The sequence below is a fragment of the Micromys minutus genome, assembly GCF_963924665.1.
Source record: "Micromys minutus genome assembly, chromosome: 6".
In the NCBI taxonomy this organism is placed as follows: Eukaryota; Metazoa; Chordata; class Mammalia; order Rodentia; family Muridae; genus Micromys; species Micromys minutus.
Genome location: NC_137975.1, coordinates 11,380,925 through 11,406,847, shown reverse-complemented (window position 1 = coordinate 11,406,847; position 25,923 = coordinate 11,380,925). Strand labels below are relative to the sequence as shown.

General features: G+C 52.2%; 1 protein-coding gene across 1 annotated transcript in view; it reads left to right on the top strand.

Moving 5' to 3' along the window:
- Nucleotides 1-23,431, top strand: part of GLI2 (GLI family zinc finger 2) — a gene marked incomplete at both ends in the record, with an annotated part of 161,791 nt that extends 138,360 nt beyond the window's left edge. The window contains 9 exons of the mRNA XM_080917750.1: nt 2,836-3,037; nt 5,397-5,613; nt 6,517-6,639; nt 10,684-10,818; nt 13,352-13,501; nt 14,896-15,060; nt 16,918-17,199; nt 18,941-19,277; nt 21,042-23,431. Coding sequence (XP_080773876.1) covers nt 2,836-3,037; nt 5,397-5,613; nt 6,517-6,639; nt 10,684-10,818; nt 13,352-13,501; nt 14,896-15,060; nt 16,918-17,199; nt 18,941-19,277; nt 21,042-23,431 — 4,001 coding nt within the window. The remainder of the gene's footprint in view (nt 1-2,835; nt 3,038-5,396; nt 5,614-6,516; nt 6,640-10,683; nt 10,819-13,351; nt 13,502-14,895; nt 15,061-16,917; nt 17,200-18,940; nt 19,278-21,041) is intronic.
- Nucleotides 23,432-25,923: the final 2,492 nt, after the last annotated feature.

Here is a 25,923-nt window from a genome sequence, read left to right as displayed (position 1 = left end):
GGCCTGGGAGGAGGGAGGGGACGGGAGGCGGGAGGGGAGGAAGGGAGAAGAGAGGAGGGGAGGGGAGGAGAGGAGAGGAGGGAAGGGGAGGAAAGAAAGAGGAGGGAAGAAGAGGAGGGGAAGGGGGAGAGGAGGAGGAAGGGAGGAGGGGAGGAGAGGAGGAGGAAGGGAGGAGGGGAGGAGAGGAGGAGAAATGGAGGAGGGGAGGAGAGGAGGAGGAAGGGAGGAGAGGAGGAGGAAGGGAGGAGAGGAGGAGGAAGGGAGGAGGGGAGGAGAGGGGAGGGGAGGGGAGAGGAGAGGAGAGGAGAGGAGAGGAGAGGAGAGGAGGAAGAGAAATAACAGATGAGACAGAGTAAGAGACAGAAACAGTCCACATTGGGCATCCTCTGAGGGCCGGTGGGCAAGTGTCCGGTCACTCGGTGACCAGCATTAGGACAGGCAGCAGCCACAGATGGATGACTGCTTTGAGTGCTGCAGTCCCCAAACATAAATCACAGGAAAGGCGCAGGAAATGAGTACCAGGCTTTTCCTCCTATTTAGTGATTTATCAAGGGAAGAGGCGCGTTAATAAACACATTTCCCTCGAGGGCCAGGAATGACAGAGATGAACACTGCTGTCAGTTTGGGCCTGCTTTCTCTTGTTAGGGGCACCCGAGAGGGTGGGAGTCAGAGTCTTAGCAGCAAAATCTCTTTTTGAAAAATATATGACGAGGGGCTGTGGTGATAGCTCACTCAGGAAAACGCTTGCCTTGCAAGCCTGGGGCCCTGAGTTTCGTTCCCCAGGATCCCTGGGAAAAAATAGTGTGCTGGGGCACCCACTGGGGCGGTGGAGTCAGGTGAATTCCCGGGAGCCTAGCTTCCTTGGTGAGTTGTCTCTGAGTAAGAGACTGAGGAACTGCACCTGAGAATGTCTTCGGGCCTCTACTTGCGCATGCGTGCACACAAACACATGAATACATATACCAGAAGTGTATGCCAAAGGCATGGGTGAATCATGCTTTAGTGGCTGCAAGTCTTCAATGTCTCCCTCATTTAAACTAGAGTCTGTAGGAGACCCCCAGTTGCATCTTTCTTTAAGATAAGGATTATCTCAGACACGAAATTGAGGTTCTCAGAGAGTGCTCAGATGGACTGCTCTGGCTCACTGCCCCGGGCGCAGTCATTTTTTCCAGAATTTGGGTCTTTCCTTTATCCTAAACTGCAGACCCACGCTGCCTACCCACAGCCCTGGAAGAAGTTCTGGGAATCAGACATCTGACCCAGACATGAGGACGGGTCACAGGCTCCGTATGACTTCACACCAAGTGCGCACAATCCAGCATGTTGCCTGTATTAGAAGGAGGCTGAGGAAGTCCGTATGATGCCCAGCCCGGCGTTTGGGCAAGACCAGGACTGCTTACAGGCAGCATTTCCAGCCAACACACTTAAATGACATTTATATAAAAGCCCGAAGGTCCCAGAGGGAGGCCAGCATGACAGAGAAGACATTTCTCCTTGCAGGTTTCTAGAAAGCAAAGTCACAGCCCAGCATTCACTTGCTATGGTCCAGGCTACCCATCATTTCACATCTCATGGCAGCCCTAAGGGGCGTTGCCACCATATGACCCCTACTGTAAAGTGTGATGTAAGACAGCAAAGAAGCTTTAGGGACTAGAGTCATCAGTGATGTCAGACCACTTCTAGGACACTATTGTCTAGAGGAGATCCAGAATTCCTGGGGGGGGGGGTGATGGTGATGGGGGAAAGAGCAGTGTGTGTGTGTGTGTGTGTGTGTGTGTGTGTGTGTGTGTGTTAGTCAGGGTTCTCTAGAGTCACAGAATTTATTGAAATGACTCACAGTCTGTAGTCCAACTAACCCAATAATGGGCAGCTGTGGATGGGAAGTCCAGGAACTTGGCTAAGTTGTTTCAGCTGCTCTTCTGTGAAAGTGGGTTCTAACAAATGTGCCAGCAAGTAAGTGCAGGCAATCTAAGAAGAGTGAGCCTTCCTGCTTCCCATGTTTGTATGTAGGCCTCCAGCAGAAAGTATGGCCCAGATTAAAGGTGTGTACCATCGTGCCTAGAATTGGGACTCCCTTTGTCCCAGGCTGACCTTGAACTGAGAGATCTCTTTGCCTCAGTCTCCTGGGATTAGAGGTGTGTACCACCTTCTCTGGGCCTAACATATCCACAGCCAGTATGCTTCAAGATCTCCACGCCAAGATCCAGGTCAGAAACCTGCGTCTCCCAGCCGCAAGATCTGGATCACAGGTGTGCCCTCCAATTCTGGATTGTAGTTCCTTCCAGATATAGTCAAGTTGACAACCAGGGACAGCCATTACAGTGCATATGTGTGTGTTAGGATATACACACAGTAGTGTCTGAGCATGAGTGATGTGTGTACCTACATGCAACTCGTGAGGTGTACACATTCAAGACAGCACATTCCCACCACTCAGTAGCCCAGAGCTGAGGGTCTCCAAGTGTGAGAACATCTGTGTGTCACGTGGCCTCTCCCTGCTGCTCCTCCTCTGCCTCCCCAACCCCTCACCATATCCTTCTCAGTAGGCTCTGGGGAGGTAGGAGCCAGGCACCACACCGAGAACATGGAGAGGCCATCCAGGCCTCTGTTTAGCAAGTTTCCTGGGAGTGGAAGTGCAGAGGGTTATGGTGTGATCCCAGCTGCACTAAAGCTCACGACCCTGCGACCCGTTCAGTCTGCTCCCGGTGAGATTCTCTTCGGTGATAAGAACGGTGGCCCATCACCACCACACCGGTGGCATGGAGAAATCATGACAGTTCATAAGTGGATGGAGAGCCTGTGATACTAACGTGCCTTTGGTCGACTGTCTCACAGCATCACGGTTCTCTAGCCCACGTGTGACTCCGAGACTGAGCCGCAAGCGGGCTCTATCCGTCTCCCCGCTCTCCGATGCCAGCCTCGACCTACAACGCATGATCCGGACCTCTCCCAACTCACTGGTCGCTTACATCAACAACTCCAGGAGCAGCTCAGCAGCCAGTGGCTCTTATGGACACCTGTCAGCCGGTGCCCTCAGGTGAGACCCAACAGCAAGCAGGGGGCTAAGAACTGGGAACCGGGCTGGGGCCACATGGCAGGGTCTGGTCTTACAGAGCGTCTCAGCATGCTACCAACTGTATTGGTAATTCAAACGCAGTAGTAAAGTTGGGGATGTGGCTCTTCGGTACAGTCCGTGACTGGGATACACAAAGCTCTGTGTTCCATTCCTAGCACTGTATAAAACCAGGCATGATGACAAATGCCAGTTATCACAGAACTCGGGAGATATCGGCAGAGGATCAGAAGTTCAGAGTCATTGGTCACATTATGAGTTTCAGGACAGCCTGGGCTACATGAGAGCCTTCTGTAAAGAACAACAAAGCAGTTGTGACACAGGGAGTTCACACCAACACCAGAGTACAGCCTTACGTAGTAAGCATGCCACCAGGGGCTCCAGCATGACGTCAGAGGTAGCCAAAGGTCAAAAGTGGCCTCCTTAGGAGCTGGGGATGATGTGGTGGCTAGAAACACTGGGCACGTGAGTGTAAAGACCTGAGTTTGAATCCTCAGAGTTCATGCCAGTGGCCAGGCACATAACACAAGTCTCTAGAGTTCAACACTCCTGTGGGCAGATGGAGTTGGAGACAGGAGAGTTCTGCAAGCTCATGGCCAGCCAGCTTGTAATACTTAGGACTGATGCCCAAAGTTGTCTCTGCCTTCCATAGCATACCAAGGCATGTTCTATACCTGCATTTACCAACATCTGTACACACCTACACATGCACAATTATTAATGAAGTAGCTTTTCTAGTATTCACTAGGGTACCAAAGGATCCTAGGGTGTTGTTGACCAACATAATAAGCCACACCTGGTGTGACACTGATGTAGTCCACCTTGAGGGCTGGTGACAGATCTCACTGTGGTACCATCAAAGCTGTTCTAGACCTTCCTGAGGACTCAGTCTCCAACCACGGTGACTGAAACCTGTGCCTATCCTGGCCTGATACTACTGAGAGGGCTGCACGCAGGCGCTTACAGTTGTTTATGATATCTGCTGCATAACACGTTGCTGTCATATTGAGCATTTTAAATGCTAGGCCACCCTGAAGAGCAAGTTTGAGGCTAATGGAGCTGGAAGGATGGCTCAGCTGTTAGGAGCATTGGCTACTCTTCCAGAGGCCTGGATTTGCTTCCCAGCACCCACAGTGGGTAACATACAACTACCTATAACTTCAGCTCCAGGGGATCTAATGCTCACTCCTGGCCTGTGCGGGTACCTATACATGCTTAACACATACAAACATACCCACAGACATATAAGAACATATAAAAAATAAATCCTTTTAAAAATTCAATGCTGGCATAGCTCTGAGTTCCCCTTAAGAGGTTGAGGTTTTGTCATTGCCCCCTTTGCAGGGTACGGGGTGTCCTGGTGTCTCCAGGACAATACAGTCTTAGATAGAGTACAGAACAGGTCCCAGTAGTGTGGACAGGAACCTTAACATAGGGTGTCCTAACAGCAGCTCACACTACAGAGATGTCAGGGGAAAGCAAGGAGGAAACCATGTCTCTGGTGGCACAGCCTCAGAGGCCACCAGCATCCCCTCATCTCTTGCCAGGAAAAAGTAGCCCATGGGTAAGTGTATGGCAGCTTGTAAGTCCAGCAGAGCCTGAAGAAGAAAGGAAGCAGTGTGAACCGAAAGGCTTTGTACCAATGAGGGAGCACAGGGGTGCAGCTCAGGTGTCACAGCAGACAAGTGACCAGGTGTGGGGCTGAGTTGGCTCACCTGCAGGGAGCCAGCCTGCCCAGGGTCAAGGTTGCATTCAAAGAGCTAGGTGTGGGCAGTAAGGTTAAGTCAAGACATCCATGGTCATGGCATGACTAGCAATTTGCCACCTTGAGCCTCAGAGAATAGTCCTCTCTGCCAAGGATGTTGGCTTGATGGTAAACTCACCTGTCTTAGTCAAGGTCTCTATTCTTGCACAAACATCATGACAAAAAAGCAAGTTGGCAAGGAAAGGGTTTATTCAGCTTACACTTCCACATTGCTGTTTATCAGCAAAGGAAGTCAGGACTGGAACTCAAGCAGGTCAGGAAGCAGGAGCTGATGCAGAGGCCATGGAAGGATGTTACTTACTGGCTTGCTTCCCCTGGCTTGCTCAGCCTGTTTTCTTATAGGACCCAGGTCTACCAACCCAGGGATGGCACCACCCACAATGGGCTGGGCCCTCCCCGCTTGAACACTAGCTGAGAAAATGCCTTACAGCTGGATCTCATGGAGGCATTTCCTCAACTGAGGCTCCTTTCTCTGTGATAACTCCAGCTGTGTCAAGTTGACACAAAACCAGCCAGTACACCACCCCTTCCCCTATCCTCTCCTGTTCTTCATTGCAGCCCAGCCTTCACCTTTCCCCACCCCATCAATCCCATGGCCTACCAGCAGATCTTGAGCCAGCAGCGGGGCCTGGGCTCAGCCTTTGGACACACACCACCCTTGATCCAGCCTTCACCCACCTTCCTGGCTCAGCAGCCCATGACTCTCACCTCCATCAGTACCATGCCTTCCCAGCTCAGCGGCAATAGCAGCAACTGTCTCAATGATGCCAACCAGGTAGGCGGATGCAGGGAACTGAGGTGGACCCTCACTGCTCACCCCATCCCCAAAGGCGCTTCACACTCAAAGCTGGTAGAGATCTCTGCACTTTGGCTGTTTGATTGCTTTTAGGAGAGGGACCGCGTGGTGGGAAGGACCTTAAACTGGGTCATAAGCTCTCTGGTCCGGGTACGTGTTCTAGTTACTCAGTTTTGTCTTCTGTCCAAAAAGCAAGAAGGGATGGAGAAACCCTCAAATGCAGGGATCCTGCATGAAGAGACACTGCATACATCATGTGAGACAAGGTGTCTGTCCATCCCCCAACCTTCATCCCCCACCCCCACCCCATCTCTGGTGGGCCTGGCTTGAGGATCAATCTAAGAGACTCAGTTTTTGGTGTTTCAAGATACAGAAGGGAGGAAACGCTAGGGAGGTGAGTCAGTGTCTGAAGAGCTTGTTTTGCAAGCAGGAGGACCTGAGTTTGGTCCCCAGCATGCCAGGCATTGCCAGGCGCTGGAGACACACGCCTATAATCCCATCACTCAAGAAGTGTAAAAAAATAAATCCAGGAATGGTGATGCATGTTTGTAATCCTAGCTCTAAGGAGTTGGAGTCAGATGGATATCTGGGATTATAGGCCAGCCCACTTAGCCTAATTGGGGAGTCCCCGGTCTCAGTGAGAGACCCACAAAATGATAAGGTGGGTGGTGACTAAGGAATACACTTGAGATGAACCTCTTATCTCTACATACATGCATACACAAATATAAATGTGTGCTCCTCACACATGAACATGCATGTGTATGTGTACATATACACATAAACGATGATCTATGTTGGTGAACTGTAGAGCAGCTTCCCATAGAATTTAGGGGTCCTCTGCCTGTGCTAATGTGACATGTCCTCTGCTGTCTCCCTCAGAACAAGCAGAACAGCGAGTCAGCTGTGAGCAGCACCGTGAACCCCGTCACCATTCATAAGCGGAGCAAAGTCAAGACTGAGGCTGAGGGCCTGCGACCAGCCTCCCCACTTGGACTGACACAGGTAACCTGTTGCCCACTGTCACTGTCCTTGGGCTGGGACCAGGCTGGATCTCCTGGTTTGGCTGTTGAGCACCTAGCGGTAAATGGAGGGGGTAGGGGGAAAGCGATGGAGGTATGAATGTATTCATGCAATCATACAAAGATAGGTGGATGTATGGGTCGGTGGGTGGGTAAATGGGTGGATGGGTGGGTGGGTAAATGGGTGGATGGGTGGGTGGGTAAATGGGTGGATGGATGGGTGGGTGGGTGAATGGGTGGATGGATGGGTGGGTGGGTGGATGGAAGGGTGGGTGGATGGATGGACGGATGGATGGATGAATAGATGAATAGATGGATAAATAGATGGATGGCCCAGTCTCTATGGAGGGCCCTGAAGCCAGCATGACTGAGGTGAGCCTCCATGGAGGGCCCATTGGAAGTCCTACTGCTTGCCCTGCCCTGTCCCTGGGAAGACACACTCTTGGAGCAGGTATCTGCCATGTGAAAGACTTATCTGCTACTGACCTTGGCTTTCAGCCTCCTAGCCCTAAGCCCTCTTGGTAGCATAGTCTCCATCTGTTAGTCCACAATTCACAGTCACCACGGATACGAAAGCCTCCCTCTGGTCCCTGGCTCCCAGCATCTGCTGGCCTATCCTTTATCAAGACTGTAAACCATCAGGCATGCTCTAGGCACTTAATTTTCATGAAATATCGGATCCTCTTATTGTCAGGCAAACAGAGGGGTTGATGACAAATTCTTCTCCCCCTCACTGACACCGGCACTAGTCTGAACATGATACATAGTTTCCACGAGGCTGGCCGTCTTGGAGAGGGGGTGTGTGCTCAAATTGATGAGGACAGCACACATCCAGGGAAGATAAACATGCAGGAATGTTGAGGACAGGGAGGGGACCAGGATGGGTTCGTGGGTGGGGCCTCAATACTGTCTTACACTCTAGGAGAGCCACCCACAGGCGTTCTTTTTGCCTTGCACCCACAATCCTTAGAAAAAAATAAAGGGGGGAGGGAGACAGAGGGAGGGTGGGAGGAGAACTTTTACAAGGGGCTGAGAAGATGATTCAAGTGTGAGGACCTGAACACAGTGACACGTACCTGTGATCTCATGCGGGGAGGCAGAGACAGGTGCATCTCTGGGGCTTGCTGGTCAACCAGTCTAGCCACATCAGCCAGCTCTGGGGTCAGTAAAACCCTGTATCAATAAAACAAAATGGGCGGTGACTGATGAATGATAACTAAGGCTATCCCCCTGGTCTTCAGTTCGTGTACAGCATTGGATCTGAACACGCGCACACACACACACACACACACACACACACACACACACACACACACACTGTTGCATAAGAACAGTTTCAGGCATTTTAAGCATATTCTCCCCATTCCCCAGCTCCCTCCACTCTCTCACTATCACCCCGCCCCCACCCCAGGTTACCCCCACTCCCCTCGATGGCTTTGCTACTCTCCTGTTATCTGTACAGATAGGAGTCTATGTATGTATAAAGTCAAGGTCTCACAAGTGAGACAGAACACAGTATTTGTCTTTCTGAGATTGACTAATGTTCTTACTGTGTTTCGTTTGCCACATTCATCTAACATACTACATGAAGGGGAGACTACAAGCAGGAAGAGTGTCCACTTCACCCACGCTTGTTTAATGTCATGCTTAGCATTTTGGTCAGGACATGCTTAAGGCAGGGGGAATGCATGGGGTACAAATAGGAAGGGAAGGAGTCAGAAGACGCTTATTCGCAGATGACCTGACAGCTACATGCCTGGGACCCTACAGACCCCACTGGAAATTCTCCAAGTTGAAAAGCACTGGCAGCAAAATGGCAGGATACAAAATGAACACACAGAAACCCGTAGCCTTCCTGTGTACCCGTGACATGCAGAGAAAGAAACCATGAAAGCAAACTAGGCATGGTGGTACGTTCCTGGGATCCCAGCCCTGGAGGTGGAGGCAAGAGGACCGCCTCCTTTGGCAGGAAAGATAGATTAGTAATGGTCCTTTCTGCTGAAGCCCTCATATTGCAGACTAAGAGGATTCTTGCCTTGGCCTTGGAAAGCCCACTGCTAGGCCTACTGGTCTGCAGTGAGCAAGCCTGTAGTGTATGTGTAGTGAGGATAATACCAGATGGTCCTCTGTTGCCCTGTGGGCACTATGGGACCTCCTCTACATTCTCTTCTGAACCGCTGGCCGATGGATACCCAGAGATGTTCCGACTGACCTGCTCAGGGCAGCCAGTACTACTTACGGCAACCTAGTAGCATTGTTTTCTGCAGAGCTGGGGTACTTGTTCAAAGGTGATCCTGGAGTCCCTTTTGGAAGAGGTTGTAGCAGTATCACAGAGGGCCTCTGTCTGTGGCTCACCGTGGGAAATGCTGCAGTTCTGAGATGAGCTTGCTGTTCGTGAGTGACCATGCCTGCGGACACTCTGGCCCTTAACCTGGCGAAAGCCTGTCCCTCTCTCTGCCCAGCACTGTACTTGTTTCCCTGACAGTCTTCCTTGTGTCTGTTTTCCTGTTTTGCAGCACAGGGGATTAGACCTGGGGTCTTGTGTGCGTTAGGCAAATGCTCTTGCTCTAAAGCCACAACCCATAGCTCATTTGAAGAGTCAGGGTACATTCCTGCTGTTTTTAAAATTAAGTTGAACATGGCCGAGTGGCATATACCTTTAATCCCAGCACCCACTTGAGAGGCAAAGGCAGGAGAATCTCTGAGTTCAAAGCCAGCCTGGTCTATAGAGTGAAGTTCAGGGTTATACAGAGAAACCCCCTGTCTCAAAAAAAAATAAGTCTTTGTAATATTGCTTCTGGTCATGGTTTGGTTTGGCTCCCACAATGCCTGGCAAAGCTGTTAAACACTGGATCGTCCACAGTAGACTCCACGGGCCCTCCCTGGACCTTGCTTCCCAGCCTGGGGAAACTGTACCTGTCCCTGGCTTCCACTCCAGGCAGGTCCACTGTGACCTGAGGCTTTTTCTTTAAGCTTCATCTTTGACATATCCTCATAACCCAAATATATGGTCAATAGAGTACTCCATTTTCGTGATGTCGCTGTAAAAAGACACGGACCAAAAGCAAATAAGAAAGAAAAGGATTCGCTACCTTTTTACCTTGTACTTCCAGGTTAGGCCCCTCCCTGAGGGAAGCTAGGGCAGGAACTTGATGCAGAAGTCATGGAGGAGCATTTCTTGCTAGTTCATGCTCAGCTAGCTTTTGTATGGAGCTTAGGACCACCTGCCTTAGACATGATGCCACCCGCAGGTCCTGCTACATCAATTAACAATCAAGACAGTCCCCTAAACAGGCCTCCAGACCATTCTGATAAAGCTATTCGGAATAGAGACCCAAGTTCAGATCATATTGGCTGGAGAGGAGCGTCCACATGTTCTTGAGCTCCAATTTCCCTGGCTGATACAAGAATGAAGAAAGGCTGTGTCAGGGAAATGTGCCTGAGGGTCTAAGGGGTGCGCAGCCTCTCGGCAGAGTGCTCGACAAATGCCAGCACTGTGCTGATGTGAGCTGAGGGCCCACATGCACCCCAGGAAGAGAAAAGAGTCTAAAAATCATTGGGAAGGAAAAGGACTTGGGAGTTCTCTGTCCGGGCGGGGAGCCCACACGCTTAACAGTGTTTCCATCTCCATACTCCGCCTCAGATCCCCACAGCAGAAACCAAACCTACATTCCTTTCTCCCACTTGCAGATGGGGGAGAAGGCAATGCCGGATGACCAAAGGGCAGGAAGGGCCCAGGTCAGTTGCCTAGGACAAGCGGTTTCCTGAGGCTGAGCTGAGGAAAAGGGAGAAAGGCTAAAGAGTGTGACTCCGTGTGCCTGTGTTATCTGTGTCCACATGTATGCATGCATTGTGTACGTGTGTGTGTGTGTGTGTGTGTATACATGAGTACATATATTGCATGAATGAATGTGTGTCCACACACCCAAGCCAGCATTAGGCCCCTGGCATGAACCCATGAGTTTAATCTCACCCTAGCCTCAGAAGCAGTCATGGCTCATGTGGACGTGGTCTTCCTTTCTCCTAGGAGCAGCTGGCTGATCTGAAGGAAGACCTGGACAGGGATGACTGCAGGCAGGAGGCCGAGGTGGTCATCTATGAGACCAACTGCCACTGGGCAGACTGCACTAAGGAGTATGACACCCAGGAGCAGCTGGTGCATGTAAGCTTCTGTCCCCAGCTCCTGCTAAGGGATGCAGAACCCCAACCACAATGGACCTAGCGCTTTCCAAAGCCTGTGCTGCAAAGGGGCTGAATGGGGAGCCCCATCTCTTTTAAGTGGGAGATACTGTGACCAGGTGTCTTAGAGGCCTCTCGCCCCACTCCCAAACACACATGAAGGTCTAAGAAAATACAGCAGTATTCGAACAAGGAAGAGGAACAATGAAGAACACACACACACACACACACACACACACACACCATAGCACGTGCACAGCAAAACTGAGTGCTCTGAGCTGCAGTCCACATCCACACGAAGTTCATTCTAGAACTTGAATCTTTATTTTCAACCTCTTTGGAGTAAGCAAAGGCAGAGGTAGCCATTAGAACTGTGCGTTGCAGGTTCAAGCATTTAGGTTGAACTGGGCTCAAGAGAAAATAGAGGTGACAATATAAGAAGATATGGGGAGACCGCTCAGTCAGCAAAGTACTTGGAAGGCCTGGTTTCCGTTCCTAAGAGCCCTTTACAAAGGGTGTGGGTGTGGCGCCGGATGCCTGTAATCCCAGTACTGATAAGGAGGCGTGGTGGATGCATACCAACCCACCTTGTCCCCTGGTGAGTTGCAGACCAGTGGGAGTCTCTGCCTCAATACCTAATGGACAGAATCCGCTAGTTAGATTCCTGCCTTGACAAGAGAGGGACTGCTTTAGGGATATCTCTGTGACCCTGGGGGATCACACCTACGTGGCCCTGGAAAGAGCAGGCTGCTCTACAAAGAAGACCTGCCTTTGCCTAGCACTGCCTCTCCGCTCTCTGGGAAGATGGATGGCAAGCCAGACCCCCGTCCATTATTAACAATTTGTCGCTAAGTAAACCAATAAGAAAAAAATGAGAGGCGTCGTCGGGAAGCATTTTTCTCATTTGAAAGGCTTTATGAATGGAAAGGGAGGCTGAGGGAAGATTGTTCCGGAAGTTCAAAGGGCTGCTGTTTTACAGGATCCCAAGGTGGTGTTATCTATGCTTGACAGTTGGGATGTGCACAGGGCATCGGGCCAGTGACCTTTCATCTCCTAGGACAAGGTGCTGTCAGAGCCTGCCACTCAGCTCCTGGATAGCTGTGTAGATTGCAAATGTGTTGGTCTGGGAGAGACTACAGCAAACGAGTTCAGGTTTTCCAGGAGTGCCTTGTAAAAATGCAGAGGTGGAAGTCAGGCCGTGGCTTTGCTGTGACCTTGGCTGGCCTGCTCAGGGTCAGCCCAGCACTGTGCCTAGAGCCCAAAGCCAAGAGTCAGGGTCTAGCGGTAGCCTCCCTCACAGACAGAGCTGAGGAAGCTGTTTCCCACTGGCAGGATTCCTCCTTTACACATCTCGGGAGCCAGATACGTCTCCCTCACTGCACACTTAGCCAGCACCTGGTGCTTGTTCCTCAGGTACATCACTATAAATCGCCACACACCCCCATAGGTCAGGCCTTGAACCTCAGCTGGGGTGTGTGGGCTGCCTTTCGTCACCAGCTAACTTAGAGGAGGAGCCAGAGAGGTGGCCCAGTCAGGCAAGTGCTTGTCACACAAGCCTAAAGACCTGAGCTCGGATCCCTGACAGCCACATAGAAAGCCAAGTGCAGTGGTGCGTTGTCCTCATCCCAGCACTGGGGAAGTGGGGACAAAGGCTCCCTGAATCCCACTGGCCAGCTGATCTTGCTGAATTAGTAAACCCAGGCTCACCAAGAGACCCCGTCTCCAAAAATCCCGGTGGAGAGTGATAGGAAGACACCTCTACCCTCTAAGGCACACCAGTACACACAAGCATATGCACATACAGACTTGTACATACACACTCATATATCATACAGAAGTACTTGGAAGGGGTTGGATTCGGGGTCTCACGCGTGACAGACAAGCATTTTACCATTAAGCTACACCCCATACTCTGTTGGCCGTGTCCCAGGGGCAAGAACCATGTTATTCTACCCCCACCAAGGCCACATGGGACTCAACAGTTGTCCTCCACCCCATCCACATATGTGTTGTGTACACGTATAAGAATGCATGCATACTCAAGCTTGTACATGAGTGCACACACAGCCTCCCTCCCCCACACACATCTCCCCTCCCCCATGCCTCCCTCCCCCATGCCTCCCCTCTCCCATGCCTCCCCTCCCCATGCCTCCCTTCCCCCATGCCTCCCCTCCCCCATGCCTCCCCTCCCCCATGCCTCCCTCCCCATGCCTCCTCTTCCCCATGCCTCCCCTCCCCCATGCCTCCCCTCCCCCATGCCTCCCCTCCCCATGCCTCCCCTCCCCCATGCCTCCCCTCCCCCATGCCTCCCCTCCCCCACACATACATAGCTACTGCAGTGCTCCTCACCAAGGTGGGTGCTATGTATGTCCCAGGGTGGAGACTTTGGGATGGGATGGTGGTCCCCTGAGGGGCTCTGCACACAGGACGGACCCAGCTGAATAGAGTGAGCCATGCTCTTGTGCCCAGGGAAGGGACAAGTTCTCACCTCCCCACCTTGTCTCCACCGCCCGCAGCATATCAACAATGAGCACATCCACGGGGAGAAGAAGGAGTTTGTGTGCCGCTGGCAGGCCTGCACGAGAGAGCAGAAGCCCTTCAAGGCCCAGTACATGCTGGTGGTGCACATGCGCAGGCACACGGGGGAGAAGCCGCACAAGTGCACGGTGAGCCCCTCCCCCCGAGGAGTCACTTGGACACGGCTGGCCCTGTGTCCCTTGAGCCCCTGCTCCTCCTTATGGTCTCAGTTAACGCTTTCTCATGACAAATGGTACTGAACTGGCTATTTGTACACTTAGAGACGTCTTAATTGCATTTCTTTATGCACAGAAGTCACTAAACAGCTTGCCAGAATCTTTTCTCCTTCCATCATGTGAGTCCCAGAGACGGTGATCCGGGCTTCGGGGTTGGCAGCAAGCCCCTTCATCCACCAAGCCACCCCCCAGCCCCTCTTTGTACATCTCTTTTTGGGAATCGGTACCTGTCATTTTGTTGCTTGGTTATACAAATTCTTTTTGTAACTAGGTTTCACACCATTTATCAGTCACAGAGTTTGCAAATACTTTCCCAATTCTCTGTGTTGTCTTCATTTTCTTGACAATTTCCTGTGAAGCACAAAAGCTTAATTTAGCTAAATCTAATTTCTAGCCACCATATCTAAGAAATGATTACCTAACCCATGGTCACAATGACTTGACCGACCTCCTGCTTTGTTTCTTATGAGAGTTTGGCAGGAGTAGGGGACAAACGTAGCTCAGCTGGAAGGAGCTCACCTGGCGTGTGTGAGCCCTGACTTCCCCAGGCCACGCACACTGAGTGTGGTGGTGCATGCTTATAACTCTAGCGCTTGGAAGTGGAGGCGGGAGGGTCAGGAGTTCAAGGCCATCCTTAGCTACACAGTGAGTTTGAGGCCAGCCTGGGCTATATGAGATTCTGCCTCAGAAATAAAACAAAAGGAACTGGAGAGATGGCTCAGCATTTCAGACTGCCCTCTGCTCTCTGGAGGACCCAGCTTCAGCTCCTGGTATCAACGTGGTGGCTGCCAACCTGTTGTAACTCCAGGTCCAGAGGATTCATCACCCTCTTTGGCTCTTTGGACACCAGGCCTACCTGTCGTACAATCACAGCGCCTGTATACATAAATTAGTTTAAAGTCTTTCAAAACAAAAGACAGTTGTAAGATAACACGATAGTAAGATGCAGACGATGGAGAAATCAGATCTTTCGTGTGCTTTGGACAGGCCAGGCGTCTAAAGTAGTGAACACTTGGTCAGCTTCTACGTGTGTGCTTTTGTTCATGTAAATATCACATATGCATACATGCATACTCCTGTATTTCACAGTAAAGCTCTCCCATCACGGCCTTCGATCATCTGAGTTATAGTATTATACTGCAGCCCTTTTAGTATTTTCTAGAAAAGAGAGTACTGTCACTGCTAAAACACATGCTTTGAGGTGCACACGTGGGAATGTATGCCACAAAGGAGGCAGGGAGCCCCCTGGGTCTGGCCGCCTGGCCTGCATCTGGAGTACCCTCTCTGACCAGTCCACCTCTTTCCAGTTCGAAGGCTGCTCAAAGGCCTACTCCCGCCTGGAGAACCTGAAGACGCACCTGCGGTCCCACACGGGGGAGAAGCCATATGTGTGTGAGCATGAAGGCTGCAACAAGGCCTTCTCCAACGCCTCAGACCGTGCCAAGCACCAGAACCGAACTCATTCCAATGAGGTACTCATGGCTAGGATGTGCAGAAATGCATGCAGAGGCCCTGATGTGTGTAAATGCATTGCCCCTGACTAGTGGATAACTGTGTTCTAGTTTCATTTCTATTGCTGTGATAGAATACCCTGACTAAAAGCAACGTTGAAAGGGACCCAGACCAACTTAGAATTCCAGGTTACAGTCTATTGTGGGGGAGTCAGGTCAGGAACTTTAGTTAATCACATTCATCCACAGTCAACGAGCAAAATGAATGCATGCATGCTTACTTGCTTGATCGCTTGTGCTCGGCTCCATGTCTCCCTTCATACAACCTTCTGCCTAGGGAACGGTCTGCCCACAGCGGGCTTGTTCTTCCAATATCAATCAGCGTAATTAAGACAATGCCCCACAGACATGGCCACAGGCCAGTCCAAAGCGATCTCTCACTGAGACCCTCTGCCTACATGATTCTAATAAAGTAAAACTAACCACCATAAACCATACATCGGTGCCCGTCTCCCACCAGTCACACTCCTTACACAAGCTCTGCACGCCAGTGGGTCTCCCTCTATATGCCACAGACTCTTCCCCATGTATCAGGTGCTTCATAAACTTCCCGGAGCACGTTAACACTCTGCGCCTCAGTTTCCTCCTACCAGTAACAGTTACAGATGCCACCACATCCGTCTGCAGGAACGGAAATAAAAGCAGAGTGGCCTTAACGCTGGATGTAGTGGTGCTTCCTTATAACTCCAGTGCTGGGGAGGTGGAGCCAGGCAGAAGCCTGGGTTTGCTGGCCTGCCGTCTAAGTTAGAATGATCCAGGACAATGTGAGACCTTCCTCAAAAGTCAAGGTGTAGGATGCCTAAGAGAGCTCTGGTTTCAAAGTTCTGAGCATGTCTGTGGGTCCAAACGAGACCTTGCTTCAGTGCATGTTGGAAGTGGGAGCCTTGTGGACTCTTCAGACTGAAGCCATCCTTAACGGGGAGATTGGCTATATATGTATGTGTACACTCATGTAGATCGGCGATGTGGGAACATGTGTATATTTGTATGAACATGTATAGATGTGGGAGTAAGGTATGTTACGTATTTATATATGTATGGATTAGAAGATTGGCACATGTTTGTGTACGCGTGCATGTGTGCTCATGAGTGAGGGTGGTGCACATGTCTGTGCAGAAGTGTTCATGTGTCTTGCTATGTTATGCTCATGTAGATGTAAGTATACAGGTATGGAGATATTTACATGTGTGTTGTGCATTTGTATGTGCGTGGTGGGGTGCATATATAGAGTGTATGTGGGGCCAAGTGTGGGGTTGTAGGTATATCCGTGTTTGTTTGTATATGAATGAGGGTGGTGTATATGTGTAGATGAATGTGTGTATGTATGTTATATGTGTGTAAAGACATGTACAGGGTAGGTACATTAGGTGGTGGTTTCTGTAGATTTGAGCATGTCCAAGAAGCAAGATGTTTGGATGTTAAGGTGTGCCCCCCAGTGGCCAGGTGACTAAAGGTTTCCTTGGTCTATCTGCTTTCAGTAGAGACAGGAAGGTCTGAGATGGATGTCCCTGTATCGGTTCCTGGGGGAGCACGTTGGTCTTTCCCGCACTCCTTCTGATCCGTGTCACCAGCTTCTTTTGGCAGGAGTTCATTTGACACTGGGCCCCCTCTGCATGCTGGGGTAGTTAGTATACAAGGCAGATGAGAAGGCGAGGCTCTTACAGATTCAACCCACAGGCTGTGAGTGTGTTAGAGCGCTCGCCCCTGTGCCAGCCAGGGCTGCCAGGGAGCATGGAGTGGCTTCAGATCAGAGATAGCACCCGTCCAGAGTTTGCCCTCGGGTTCACATCCATAACCCAGGCCTGGCTCTCTTCCTAGAAACCCTACATCTGCAAGATCCCGGGCTGCACCAAGAGGTACACGGACCCCAGCTCACTCCGTAAGCATGTGAAGACTGTCCACGGGCCAGATGCCCATGTCACCAAGAAACAGCGTAATGACGTGCACCTCCGTGCTACACTGCTCAGAGAGAATGGGGACAACGAGGCCAGCGCCGAGCCAGGTGGCCGAGGACCGGAGGAGAGCGTGGAGGCCAGTAGCACCAGCCACACGGTGGAGGACTGCCTACATGTCAAAGCCATCAAGACAGAGAGCTCCGGGGTAAGACAGAGCTGGGTGCCCGGCTGGCAGGGTTCAGTTGCTCAGCTCTGCCGAGGCCCTGAAGCCCAGCCTCCTCTTAAAGGCCCTTCTCATGAGCACCCCCTTCTCAGAACACCCCATGCCTCACCTCCCTGCAGCTCAGCTCTCCTCCTTTATCTCCTCACACACCCTCGTGAATCCTGTCTCGTTTCCTCCTGCTGGGCAGCTGAGGCTGGGGCAGAGAAACGTCCTTCCTCCGTGCCAGTCTGCACAGGATGCATTTGCCTCCCCTCCAGTACCTGGGTGCCATCATGGGTCCCCGGCCCTCTGTCCCTGTCTGTGTCCTCCCCCGCTCTAGCCTGTGTTCCTTCTGTTCTAACCACCTGTTCTTTGTCTCCGCCTCTTTTTCCCCGACTGTACCTCCCCTAAGGATAGACGCTACTGAGGTGAGCAGAGGAATGGGGTGAGGGTGGGAACAGCCAGGGAGAGAGGGTGGGCCGGATGCTGTTCAGTGCTTCGGGCTGGGCACAGGTTGAGCTGGCCTTTGGAGAGATAGGTGGCACCGTAGGAACAGGTAGAGGTGGGCAGTAAAAATGAGACTGGCTGGTATAGGGGGCAAGGGAGATTAGGGGTGAGGTGTGGAGATCCAGGGAGAGCAGGGGTAAGTCTAGACTAGACAGAGCAAGGAATTGTAAAGGACAGCATGCTTGTTGCCTTTGCTAAGCTCAGTGTGTAGGACCATTGCTTCTTCCCAAGGAAGAGGCAGGGACAGAGAAACCATCTGACCCAGGGCTGACCCTCAGACTACTGGATCCAGAATTTGCTTCCCAGCGCAGATCTCAGGCAGCGCTGGATGTTGTAGGGTCCGGTGGTGTCCCTTGTTTATCTGCCTGCCCCACCGCAGCCCAGAGGGACAGCCGAGGAGCCTAGTTTCATTTCCGTCCCTGTGACAAAGACCCTGAGAAAAAGCACGGCAGGGCGAGTGTGAGGGGAGGATTTGAGTTGTGGTTCCACATTCCTACCCACCAATTTTGGGGAAATCAAGGCAGGAACTCTGCTTAGGCACATCACATCCACGGCCCACAGCAAAGAGAATGTCTGTGTCATTGTCTGCTGCTTCGCTCGGTGTCACTCCTAGGCTGTCTAGTACACACGGCCTGGTGTCACACACACTCTGCCTAGGTCTTCCCACATCCAGTTAACAAGTAAGACAGCCCCCCCCCACACACACACACAGACTCCTTACTAAGAGTCTCTTCCCAGAGGATTCTAGCTCGGATCAAGTAAAGCTAACCAGCATGCCAGTTTGGAGTGGTCATGCAAGCCACGGCCACACCCCAGAGCTCCTGTTCTGTGCCTTTCTGAGCACCTGCCCTTACCCTGTGCAGCAGAAGGCAGCTGGGCAACAAGTCACCAGAGTTCTGTCATCCGTCACTTCATTGTGGGCAATCAGCAGTGCTGCGCTGAATTCCTCCTCTCTGAATGAACGTAGTCACCTTCTCCCTACAGTACGACAAACCCATGCTGTTACATGGAAGGCAGCCTGGGTCAGTCTCACAGTTGGGGAAAAGGGCAGCAGTTAGACTTACTCATCTTAGGCAGACACACAGAGAACGGGTTGCAAGCGCCTCTTTAAAGTAGTTTTATGTTTCCTCGTGCCCCTGCCCAAGCATGCGCAGTGTGGTTTGAATGTGGGATGGTTCACAGGACCGGGCGACTTCTCAAACCCTCTGAGCCAGTGTCTTCTACCTTGTCCCTACAGCTGTGTCAGTCCAGCCCCGGGGCCCAGTCATCCTGCAGCAGCGAGCCCTCTCCCCTGGGCAGTGCCCCCAACAATGACAGTGGCGTGGAGATGCCAGGGACAGGGCCCGGGAGTCTGGGAGACTTGACAGCACTGGATGACGCATCTCCAGGAGCTGACACCTCAGCCCTGGCTGTACCCTCCACTGGTGGCCTGCAGCTACGCAAACACATGACCACCATGCATCGCTTTGAGCAGCTGAAGAGAGAGAAGCTCAAGTCTCTAAAGGATTCCTGCTCGTGGGCCGGCCCAGCTCCACACACCCGCAACACCAAGCTGCCTCCCCTTCCAGCGAATGGTGAGCGAGTTTTAACAGGGGAGGTGGGAGAGAGCCTGGGGCTGTTTCTTACAGGTCCCATGCACACAGTCTGACTCGCTGCCCACGGTGGGGCAGATCAGGTGGTTCCAAGTTCTTGGTTTCTTATTCAGTCAAAGAACTGAAGAAGCCCACAAAAATAGCAAGACAGAGAAAAGTTTTATTCAGAATCGAACGATGAGTAAATGCTAGTCTACAGACTCAAGAGTTCCTGGGTATTGCCCTGGGCTTCCTCTAGGAAGTCTAGGAAGAGGAGGAGCTAGCTGGTTGCTAGGGGTGGGGTGTAGTTGGTCTTTTGGGTTCGATTGACAGGCTTAGGTAACATAAGCCTTAGTTCTTTGGGCATGCCCTAATTTTAACCATACGCATGCCCAATTATATCCAAATATAATATGATAAATGGGGGATTTTCCCTAAAAGTTCATTCAAAGGATATAGTTTATGTTACGGCACATGCACCCCCAAACAAGTTCAAGCTGGATCAACCTGGCTCCTTGGTTGTAGGTTGTATGTCTGGCCTCTAACGGTTCCTAAGGGTTGGTAGGAAACTCGAGGTCAAAGTGACCGGGTTCTTTGGTCTGGAGAGGAGTAGGAATGAAGCTCAGTACAGGGACAAGCTGCAAATGTGGAGGTGCTCTGCTGGCAAAGGGGTGTGTGCAGTGTGACCTCATGACTACTAAGCAACCCATTCACTTGCCTGCTTCAGCCCTACTGTGTGCTGCATGGAAAGGAAACAGGCTCAGAGAGGAGAGGGTACCCCACCCAACCCCAGCAGTAAATGCGACTTAGCTCCGGTCTGTGCAGCTCCAACATGCATGCTGTTCTTCGTGCAGTGTGTCTCTGCCAGCCTTTCAACAGGGGCTGCGGCTCCGTACTTACTTAGCCAGTCAGCATTTGCAGCATCCCAAGACAAAGGACAGGAGAGCAGTATGTTTGCCATCCCGAAGGACCCAGGGTCAGATTCACATGCAGAGCCAGCCACAGGACAGCAAAGCACCACAGAGCTGGGTTACTGATGGCCTAAGGAGGACCTTCCATGGGGAAAGAGCCAGGAGGGCTCCTCAGAGGAGGTAGCCTTGTGCTCAGCAGGTTCTTCTAACTCTGAGAGCATCTCTGGAGTGCCGCTGGGAACATAAACACCAGACTGCCCCCGCCCCATGGTGGTGCACGTTGGAACACCACCAGCCCCTGTTAGAAGGATTCCTGTCAGAAGGCTATGAACATTTCAAGTCTGGGATCTCTTGGATTGCAGACGGCTGTCTGCACGCAGGTCATGACAGTTCATAGGGAACGTGCTGTCCTCCCATCTCAGCCATTAAGTCAAGTCACCTCCCCCAGCCCTGCTGTCAGGAACCCCTTCCAATCTGCAGATGCACCGTCATATAGATAAAGAACCTGGGGCGGATTCTCGGTGCTGCCCTGGCTGTCCTGGAACTCGCTCTGTAGACTAGGCTCCAACTCAGATCTGCCTGCCTCTGCCTCTGCCTCCCGAGTGCTGGGATTGTGTGCCATCCCACCTGGTTCCCTTCTTATATCCAGAACTCTTCTCCTGTGGAGTGTCTGCTGTGCTAGGGTTCCAGGATCAGTCTGCTCAAGGGGGTTGGGTAGGGGAACTGGTTACTAGTTCTACTACATCTACTGGACAAGGTGTAGGTGATTTTTTTTGGTTTTGGGAAACAGCCCAGGGAGTCTGTGTCCTGCAGAGCACAGTCTTTGGCCTCCTGTGACCCCTCTGTTCTTCCCTAGGTTCTGTCCTGGAAAACTTCAACAATACCGGGGGTGGTGGACCAGCGGGACTGCTGCCCAGCCAGCGTCTACCGGAGCTGACCGAAGTGACGATGCTAAACCAGCTGCAGGAACGAAGAGACAGCTCCACCAGCACCATGAGCTCGGCCTACACTGTGAGCCGCCGCTCCTCTGGCATCTCCCCATACTTCTCCAGCCGTCGGTCCAGCGAGGCTTCGCCTCTTGGTGGCATACGCCCGCACAATGCCAGCTCAGCGGACTCCTACGACCCGATCTCCACAGATGCCTCTCGGCGCTCCAGTGAGGCCAGCCAGTGCAGCGGCGGCGGCCCAGGGCTGCTCAACCTCACGCCTGCGCAGCAGTACAGCCTGCGTGCCAAGTACGCAGCCGCCACAGGTGGACCGCCACCCACGCCGCTGCCGGGCCTCGATCGTGTAAGCCTCCGTACCCGCCTGGCGTTATTGGATGCTCCTGAGCGTGCACTGCCTGGCGCCTGCCCACATCCACTGGGGCCACGGCGTGGCAGCGATGGGCCTGCCTATAGCCACGGTCACGGCCATGGCTATGTAGGAGCGGCCCCTGCCTTCCCCCACGAGGGGCCAAACAGCAGCACGCGGCGGGCCAGCGACCCTGTGCGGCGCCCTGACCCCCTTATTCTGCCTCGAGTACAACGTTTCCACAGTACCCACAACATGAATCCAGGTTCGCTGCCACCCTGCACTGATCGGCGTGGCCTGCACGTACAGAACCACCCCAGCGTAGATGGCAACCTGACCCGCAACGCCTTCTCTCCCAGACCCCCGAGCATCACTGAGAACGTGGTGATGGAGACCATGGCTGCTGGGGTAGATGCTGGGCTCGAGTCGGACCTGGGGCTGGTGGAGGATGAGCTAGTGCTGCCGGATGATGTGGTACAGTACCTCAAGGCTCACACCATTGGTACCTTGGACGAGGGCACTCGGCAGGTGTATCCCACAGAAGGTACTGGCTTCCCTGAGAACTCTAAACTGCCCAGTCCTGGGCTACAAGGCCACCGCAGGCTAGCGGCAGCTGACTCCAACATGAGCCCTTCGGCTCCTGGACTGGGGGGCTGCCAGCTGAGCTACAGCCCCTCCTCCAGCCTCAGCAAGAGCAACATGCCTGTACAGTGGAATGAGGTGAGTTCTGGCACCGTGGATGCCCTACCCTCCCAGGTGAAGCCACCTCCTTTTCCTCACGGCAACCTGGCTGTGGTTCAGCAGAAGCCAGCCTTTGGCCAGTATCCAGGATATAGTCCACAAGCCCTGCAGAGCAGCTCCGGAGGGCTCGACAGCACCCAGCCCCAACTCCCGCTTCGAGGAACCCCCTCAGCATCAAGAGGGAGCTACACACAAGCGCCTCGACAGCCAGCCACAGGGGGTCAGTGCCTGGGCATGGCTGCAGTCATGAGTCCTCAGGCCAACTACAGCCAAGCCCACTCCCAGCTGAGCCCAAACGTTGCCAGTGGCTCTCTGAACCAGTTTTCCCCCTCCTGCAGCAATATGGCAGCCAAGCCCAGCCACCTGGGACTCCCTCAGCAAATGGAAGCTGTTTCCAATGCCACTGTCATGAGCGGCCATCAACGGGAACTTGGGATTGCCAATTCATCCCTGGCCACGGTGTCACAACCTCACCCAGTCCTGAGCTATCCCCAGCAGGACGGCTACCAAGAGGGCTCTAGCCTTCTGTCACCCCATCAGCCTAGCTTCATGGAGTCCCAGCAGAACACGGGCTTTGGTCTCATGCAGCCGCGGCCACCCCTCGAACCCAACACAGCTGGCCGTCACCGTGGAATACGTTCTGGTCAACAGCAGTTGTATGCCAGGACCGCTGGCCAAGCCATGGTCACATCAGCCAACCAGGAGACAGCAGAAGCTATGCCCAAGGGAACAGCGGGGACCATGGTATCCCTAGCTCCTCAGCCATCTCAGGACACAGGGTGGTCACAGGACCAGAACACGCTATACTACTATGGCCAGATCCATATGTATGAACAGAACGGAGGCTGCCCATCTCTGCAGCCCCAGCCACCACAGCCACAAGCTTGCTCAGACAGTATCCAGCCTGAGCCTCTGCCTTCACCGGGAGTCAACCAGGTGTCCAGCACCGTGGACTCCCAGCTCCTGGAGCCCCCCCAGATTGACTTCGATGCTATCATGGATGATGGGGATCATTCAAGTTTGTTCTCGGGTGCACTGAGCCCAACCCTTCTCCACAATCTCTCCCAGAATTCATCACGCCTCACCACGCCCCGGAATTCCCTGACACTGCCCTCCATCCCCGTGGGCATCAGCAACATGGCTGTTGGGGACATGAGCTCCATGCTCACCAGCCTAGCTGAAGAGAACAAGTTTTTAAATATGATGACCTAGAGCCCTCCCCGGCTCCTGGTGCAGGAGACTGAGCAACATTAGCTTCTTAGAATATGAGGGTCTAATCTGTTCCATTGTCCAGAAGTGTTAATTTGGCCCGAGAGGGGATGGGAAATGGCTGGTTCAGACTTCCAAATATTTTAAAAGATGTAGGGGCATCCTCTCTGCTGTCTGGCCTATTTCTCTGGACACTCAGAAAGTCTTATTCAGAAAGAAACTCGTTTACACAATGCTTGCCAGCCTTCGGTGTTTATGAGATTACTGGGTTCTGGCTTCTTTGCCTCTGTCATTCAGCCGATGAGAGCGTACTTTGGCCAAGGGCTTTCTAAGTACATGCCAAAAGATGGGAGGGAGCAACTTTGGGTTTGAGCCTGAGGCCACGCTGGATACTCTCCCCTGAGAAGATGGGCTTGCCATCCTGTCACCTGAAAGGAAAGGGATTACTGCTTCCCCCGGATTCCTCCGTGAAGCTCGCCAAGGTTGCTCTCCACAAAGGAGGAAGGTGCATGCCCTGGGATAGCATGGCATCTCCTCTGCTAGCATCTCCGTTCCTTGCTCAGAGTAGGACCAGCAGATTTCCGGAGTGGAGGAGAATTAATAAAACACATATTTTACTGTGGGGTGGGGGCTCTCCTGGCCTGTTTACAGTGTTCTGAAGTGTGCAGTGAAGCCCCTCCTGGGAAGAAGACTTGTGTCTACATACCTTGGGTTGCTGTGGACTAGGAATGGACAGGGCCTCAAGGTGAAGGAGGCCTTCCCAAGGAAAAGGAAGTGCATGTTTACCCACTCCTATTTCTCCTGCACTATCTGACTACTCTCCCATGGGAGATTCTAGGGCTCCTCCACACTGGTGGCTGGCAGTCAATACTGAACCACCATGTGCAGCCTCCGTACGTTCTGGTCCCCTGACCTAGCCAATAACATCCTCTCCAGGTTATTTGGCACAACCGATGATGACGTGCAAGGTGTTTGTGGTTGGGCAGGAGGGTGAAGGGATTGATTCCTGGACTTTGAGGAACCCTTTACTGAATTTCTTTGCTCCGTATGGCCTGGCCCTGGATAAGAAATGGCATGTGGAAACTGACTCGAAAAACAATCAGTCCAGAGCGCACTGCAGGGTGAACCCATGCCTCTTCCCAGCACACACGTGTGCACGACCCAAACCTGTCCCTTTGAGTTTAATAGAAACTTTGCCAAACCAAACCTCACCACTCCGAGCTTCCTTCTGGCCATGACCTCGGCTACAGTGAGGAACTTCTTAACAGCATTCGGACGCTCTGTGTCCCGGGGCAGCAAACCTCTGTTTACAATCCAGAGACAGGACCAGCTCTAAATGACAGCTCTGGGCCGTGCCCTTGGGTCTCTGGCTCTCGTGGTGTGGGCCTGACATAGACCCTAACTTCCTATTCTCCATCTGTATCTGTGTGTGTAGACATCATCATGCCTGAATATACTGTGGGTGAATCGCCAAATTTATATTGCCAAACATTTTTAGCTTTTTCTACATGCTATAAATTGAGATGACATGCTCAACTTGTAAATAAGTCCTTTTTGTACATTAAAAATAATTTTTTCATAATTTATCTTGTCTATATGCTTTTCCCTCGACAGTAGTTAATGAGAATCCAGGCAGTAAATTTGGTGCATATGAACAAAAAAATAGGTTGTAATTTTTTCATCACAGTGTCAAAACTGACTACCCCACCTTAACCCAGACAGGCTTAATTCAGGATCATTTACCAGCTGTTTGCTTCTTGTCACTTTGGGGCGGGGGCAGACAGGCCTTGACAGTTTGCCAAGACTGGGATACAAGTGAGCTCAGCACATCTGAGTCGTGTAGCTGAGGGCCCAGTGTGCCAGATCTCAGTGTAGACCCAGGCACACTCTGTAGTCCCTGTAGTGAGACCCATTTTGAGTTGGGGGTAGTTGGGGGTAGTTGGAGGTGTTTGGCTACTTCCTCATGCCATGATCAAATAGTAGACAAAAGCAGCTTCGGGGAGCAAGGGTTTACTTTGGGTCAAAGCTCAGGGATACAGTCAGCCTGTCCCGATGAGGAAGGTATGGCAGCAGGAACGTGAGATGCTTGGCCACATGGCTTCCACAGTCAGGAGGCAGAGGAAGACGATGCTGGTCAGCTTGCTGTCTTTCATTTAATCCAGGATCTCAGCTGGTACAACGGTGCCACCAACGGTTAAGGTAGGTCTTCCAGCTCAGTTTAGCCCATCTAGATAACCCTTCACTGACACGCCCACAGGCTTGTTTCCTGATGATCCTAGAACCCATCAGGTTGACCTTGAAATTGATCATCTAAGAGTGAAAAGTGGGAAAGGGGGCAGATCCCCAAAGTTGGCAAAAGAGAATGTCAGGCAGGTAAGGGAAGCTCAAGGCATATAGCTGCTCGCCTTGGATGACGGGCAGGTGAGATGAGAGCTATGTCTACAACTCTGAGCCTAGGATGGCTTCCTGACAGGTGGACAGGGAGAACCTAGGGT